Consider the following 6,000-nt stretch of genomic DNA (forward strand, 5'->3'; position numbering starts at 1 on the left):
AAGTTAGGGCAGGGAGGGACAGTAGGGACATAACACTGGCTCTTCATCTGGCAGGTTTAAACACTGACAGATACAGAAGTGCCTTTGCTCCCCTATTAATCCCAAGAGAGATGCCAACAGCACAAGAACATAAGGTGGTTTTATACAACTCAAGAACTAGTGGGAAAGGCAGGCATGGGGTGGGGGAGTGAGGTGGATACCATGCAAAAGTACTTAAATATATTGAAGCTGCTCAACAACGCTCGTGTGACTTCTGTCTCTGCTACATTTACTTTTAGCTACTCCTAAAAGTCAACTTTTTTTTTTACTCGTACATATAGAAAGCACGTATCTTCTGCTTTCCCTGAACACTACAGCACTCTTAAAACCTAAACATGTCTGTATGTTTAGAGAGCTGGCACATGTATTTCTACACTGCTGAGTGGAAGCAGGCATGAACTGTCAAGAGCAGTTCTAGATGAAAGGTCAAAGTAAAGAAGGGAATAATATCTGTTTCACAAAATACATTTGCTTTTGAGTAATGAAAGCAAATGACTGTCCACCGATTCAAAAACCTACTTCTATAATAGCTCTGCATGAAATACACCAGCATGGCAAGAAGCAGTCCTCAGTAGGAATTATTTCCAATCACATGCCTAAGGCAGCGCTGAGATACGTCACTCGGGGTGTAAGTGTTCTAGCAAAGCATCCACTGAAACAGGTGCTGGAAGAATAATTCCTCTCCTTTTTATGGAAGCGTGGAAAAAAGGCTTTTACACTGCAGTGGTCTGAAGTAGGATGTTACTTCACCCAGGCTTTTCTGACCTCCAAGAACAAACACCACGAAGCCCTGAATCAGAGACAAGAAAAAAACCACCACATCTCCTTCCAGAGAGCATTCCTGAATTATACACACTCCCAGACTGTTTCTAATTTTTAGAGGCTGACAACAGAATTGCTAAGATGGTCATAAATAGCTGTTTCTAAACCAACTCTCTTCTGATTCCCGCACCCTCCATTCACAGAGTCATCTTTTAAAGACTTATACTTTTACTATCAAAATAATTCACTAAACTATCCAGAGACCTGGAGGGCAAAACAGTTGTCAGGTTCCATATCAGGTGGGCAGAAACAACCCCTCCATAAATTACTTGCAACTGTCACAAATAAAGTGCTAGCTAAAGGCTGCACTTCTATCAGACAGATGACTCAGTCCATCTGTTAGTTTACTTAAGCACAAGCTAACTAACCTGAATACTTGTATCCACCTGAAAAAAAAACACCACCACAACCCTGCTACACCACCTATTTTACTCTTGAGATATGAGCAATTTTAGGAACTGTACTGGTTGCAGTTATGTGTCTCCAGTCTAATTTAACTGCCTGCTTACATTTCAACATTATGTCAAATATTTCTCACTTAAGCTTTCTCCTTCAAATACAGTATTGAAACCAAAGGAAAGGCACAGTTCCAAAGCATAACCCTACACATTGCTATACACAATAACTTAATGCCACCACTGAAATTAATGGCTTTGCTACTCTGGTATTTACCACCTTAAATAACTGCAGTTATTGCAGGAGACTGAACTATACTGTTGTCACTAATAATACAACACTCTTGTATACCCACTTTTCTGGAAACCCTGGGAACTGTGTGTGGGTTCCTTTAAGAATTCCTAGCCCTAATAAACATACATGTTTTGTTACTTCTGCCATGCGCTTTCACTCCTGAATTAAAGACATAAAAGCTCAGTGAGTATGGTATCAGATTTCTTAGCATAATGTTTAAAATGTAATGAAGGCTCACTAACCCAGGCACAAATTAAACTGACTTTTAGATGATAACATGCTTTACCTTGTGAAACAACATACTGGAGCAGAAAAGCTGGTGAATGTAAGCAAGCAGTAATTTTAATATGGCTTAGAGGCCACATATTTAGCTATTTTTTTAATATGAAAACACAAGTGAGGGTATGACATGATTTTCTAAGAAGGCAGACTCTATAGTAATTTATCTAAACACAGAATGAATGTTCACACATATAACACACATACTTGCCTGTTGCAAACACAAATGAATATCCCAGGCTCTGGAAAGACTAGAATTTAAAATCTTTAAAAACACTGTTTCTTTCCCAGTTCCTGCAACTTGGGTAATGAAATCAGCCTAAGCAGTCTGCGTTCTGACTAGCACACTAATGAAAAACAATTCTTTCCCACACAAAGACATAGATGTAGTAATCCCAAGAGAAGGCTGTACAGCTTGATTAAAAAAAAGGAAGCCAGTATCTTGGAAAGCTCATTTATTTTTATTGGAGTTACCATATAAAATGAGCTAGATACCAAAAAATTAACAATTAAAGATAATTCAGTTAACCTTCGCTGTAGAACCCCAGTTCTAGCAGTAGTTCTGCTCATCAGCTTCCGTGATACTGATTTCAACATATGCTTCAATACAAGTCTGTTCACACATGTTGTGATGGGAAGTTACGATACTACTAGAACTGGGGCACCAAATTGTGCTGTTTGTTACCTTCTCCCCCACCGCCACATCCCAGTCAGCTAGTAAATGGAAACCTCACTGAATATGCCTACTCCTATGATGAAATAAGTGCATTCAGGAAGCTACACCAAGAGCAGTACTGACTTACTCAGCTAACCAAAATACAATAGGAGCAACAGGTGTTCACAGGAATCAACCCTGTACCGAAAGCCGGAGAGAGATACACACACAAGCCCTATTCAAGCTGGCACTTGAACCAAGTAACTTCATACTCAGGCTAGACCACTGGAGATTTAATATTCAAAGTTGATCAGCAACCTAAAACCCCTAACAGATGGTACTCAAATAGCATATAATTTTAATTTGAATACAAAACAGGGTTCTGCAAGAATTCTGCTGATGTTTCTGCTTTACTGAATCACTGATTATCTTAGAAGAAGATGATGCTCTTTACAATGATGTTTAATTTCACCTGACATAAGGAAAACCAGTTTGCACTTTGGTAACTGAACCAGACAAGATGCAAGATCTTAGCACGAAATCATCAGAGTTAGTTCAGGCTTCTGATGGCTGAAGAACAACAGGTTCTCACACATGTATGCGTCAAAGCAAGGGAGAGAAACTGAGGGGTTGCTGGTTTTTTTTTTCCTGCAGCCCATCTATTTCTCCTTGCATTCACTGAAGCACCAACTGCCTACCTACCTGCAGAGCAGCAAACTGCAGAATGCAGTTTATACATTCCAGGAGACCATCAACAGCATGTCAAAAGTATGGGTTTCCTATTAACTGCTAAGATTTACCCCCAGCAGCAAATAGAGGAGCTATATATATGAAACACAGGTCACTTGTCCCAGCCACAATCCTCCCCCATCACAACTTGCCTTGACCAGCAAATGTACATTAAAAGACACTGCCCGAACAAAATACAGCATGAAGCTATTGTTTAAACATGTTTCAGAGCTATACCGTCAAACGTAGTCTAAACAAGCCCAAAGAGAGAGCGTGCAGTGAAAGCTTGCCATTGTCCTGGAGTCCGACCAACTAAACAAAACAGAGTCAATTTAATAGTGCCTCCACAGAGAGAAAATACTTCTTTAACCACATCATTTTCTTAGCCTGTGTAGTTTAATTGGTACAGTTTGCTGCTTTATTCAAAAGACTTGGAGCTTCCACATGCTTCAAGCATTCTCCAAGTCAGGTTTCTTTGAGATACCTGATGACCACTCGGAGCGACCATCCAACCTGCAAGTACATTTTCCTCTTCACACTGCACTCATGAGTGTGGTAGCACATTCATTTGCCTATATTTACCAACTGCTTCAAGTCAACTATTCCAACATCTAAATAAGCAACCTAAGGGTAGGTTCAACCTAGACACTTTCCTGTTATGCTGGTTAAGAGGAATATTTGTGCTCTCTCCAAGCTGGCAGAAGTCCTAGCACACGTACAGTTACATCAGTGAAAGAGCAGTCTTGCTGGTATAGCTTACTTCCCTCAGTATCACCCGTGCAAGAAAAGTACTTTTTGCCAATAAAAAAAAAAGGCAAGCTTATGGGGGGGCTTCTCAAAACATTTATGCCAACTCTTGCTGGATTAACAGCACTCGTTCTGTTAAAGACTGTCAAGATAATAAAAACAACCCACCTCTGCTTAAAGGATCTGAACTGTGAGTTTTCCAAGTTGTAACTTTTTATTCACAGGGTATCTGACTTCTACATGAGCAGCATGAGTAAGTGAAAATAAATTACCCCAAGACAAAACAAAGCTTAAAATAATGCGGGACATAAATACCTACAGTTAACAAAGAAAACTAGAGGGAAATACAGGAATGCAGTTCTAAACAAAACAGCAGGGAGGCTGTCCCCATGCCTCCTGCTGCAATGCTACCCTTTTCACTGATAATGCACACACAGCGGGCAGGGGAACCCTTAAACAAAAAATGTAATTAGGACGTTACTGCAATTTACAGAGAATTCTCATGGCTCATCATTTTTATGCAGCGCAGGAATTTGATGGTTTTCACCGTGCAAATCTTGCCCACCTATACTCCAAAGGACCTCACGACTTAGAGTCATCTTTAAGACAAAGAAGGTTCAAATCCAACTGCGAGGCAGAGAGTATCGGGGGGGGGGGGAGGAGGAGGAAGAGTAAGTCGGTTCCCCAGTTGTCTGACTGAGGGACAGGCCTACAGGGAAGCACAACGTCCCCCAACAGACCGGCCAGCGCTCGGGCTACCGAGCCGCATTTCTCACCGGGTCCTGCACCAAGCCAGAAAGAAGATTATAGAAACGGAACAGGCACTAAAAAGAGCTGGGAGGGGAGGGGAAGGACGGGCCGGGGAGGCAGAAAATCGCCTTCAAATGAATGAGCCGGCGGGGAGCGGGAGTCCCCGGCGGGAAGGCGGGCAGGGAGGCACCCACCTCCCTCCTCCTGCTGCTCCCCGGCCCCCAGCCGGGTCCACCTCAGTGTTTACATCCGAAACCTCCAAACGCGACACTTTCCCGGCTGCCGAGAGGGGGATCCCCCCCCACCCCCCGGACGCCTCTTTTATTGATTACACAGGGAAAAGCCCCGCCGCCGCTGCTGCTGCAATGCAACACGCGCCCGTTAAGGCGGAGGGGAAGGGGAAAACCACCACCACCGGCAGAGAAAGAAAGAACCCGGGCGGCGGGGACTCTGCGCGCACCAGCCCGGGGGGGAACCCACCGGAGCGGGGCCGCCCCCCGCCCCGGGCCCCGCTGCCGCCCCCCGAGCGCAACTTCGTCGCCGCCGCCGCGGGGGACGGGGACGGCGGGGCCGCCCTTCCCCCACCCACCGCTAACAATGGGCCCCTCCCCCACCGCGGGGCTCCCCTCAGCGCTGCCCCCTCCCCTCCGCCGGACGGGCCCCCCCTCAGCACGCCCCGGTTCGGGGCTGCGGGCCGGTAGAGGCGGGGGGCACGGAGCACTCACATACACACACACATACATATACACACACACACACCCCTAGGCGCCCCGCCGGCACGCCGGCACGCCCGCTCCGGGGCCGGCCCCTCACCTCATGGTGCTGCCCGGGGTCGGGGAGCCGCTCCCGCTTCCTCGGTCGCTCACGTTGTGTCCCCGGCTCGGCTCCTCGGGCGCTCCGCAGGGGCCGGCGCGTCAACCGGTCAGCGAGACCCGCGGCTGCCGGCACCTCCCCGCCCGTCTCCACCGCTCCCTCCGCCGCCGGGCCGGGCCACACCACCGCGGGGAGCCGGGGGGTGGGAAGAGACGAGAGAGGTGGGGGAAAGGGGCGGGGAGGAGCGAACCAACGCGCGGGAAGGGCGGGGGGGGGGAGGAGGGAGGAAGAAGGAGGAGGAGAAAGGGCGGGCGGGGGGAGCGCGGGGCAGGCCGGAGGCACCGGCGGGGCTGAGGGCAGGGAGCGGCGGCGGGCGGGGGGCGCGGCGGCGGCGCGCACAGGGGCACGCGAGGGGCGGGAGGAAGGGGCGGGTCGCGGAGGCCTCGCCCACCGCCGCGCTCCCGCCGCGCTGCCAG

The 6,000-nt window shown here is 47.8% G+C and overlaps 1 protein-coding gene across 6 annotated transcripts in view; it reads right to left on the reverse strand.

Moving 5' to 3' along the window:
• The window catches only part of ENAH (ENAH actin regulator), a 94,759-nt gene extending 88,971 nt beyond the window's left edge, over positions 1-5,788 (reverse strand). For 2 of the 6 annotated variants that reach the window (XM_061475407.1, XM_061475406.1), the window contains exon 1: positions 5,525-5,782. In XM_061475407.1, the coding sequence (XP_061331391.1) occupies positions 5,525-5,529 (5 nt within the window). In that variant the 5' untranslated portion in view covers positions 5,530-5,782. Of the gene's footprint in view, positions 1-5,524 lie in introns of all 6 variants that reach the window. The other 4 variants (XM_061475401.1, XM_061475403.1, XM_061475405.1 and 1 more) reach the window with 4 other exon arrangements.
• Positions 5,789-6,000: the final 212 nt, after the last annotated feature.

The sequence above is a fragment of the Pezoporus flaviventris genome, unplaced genomic scaffold (assembly GCF_033815535.1).
Source record: "Pezoporus flaviventris isolate CSIRO_AGI_PZ_B2104156 unplaced genomic scaffold, CSIRO_AGI_Pfla_v1 ptg000083l, whole genome shotgun sequence".
In the NCBI taxonomy this organism is placed as follows: domain Eukaryota; kingdom Metazoa; phylum Chordata; class Aves; order Psittaciformes; family Psittacidae; genus Pezoporus; species Pezoporus flaviventris.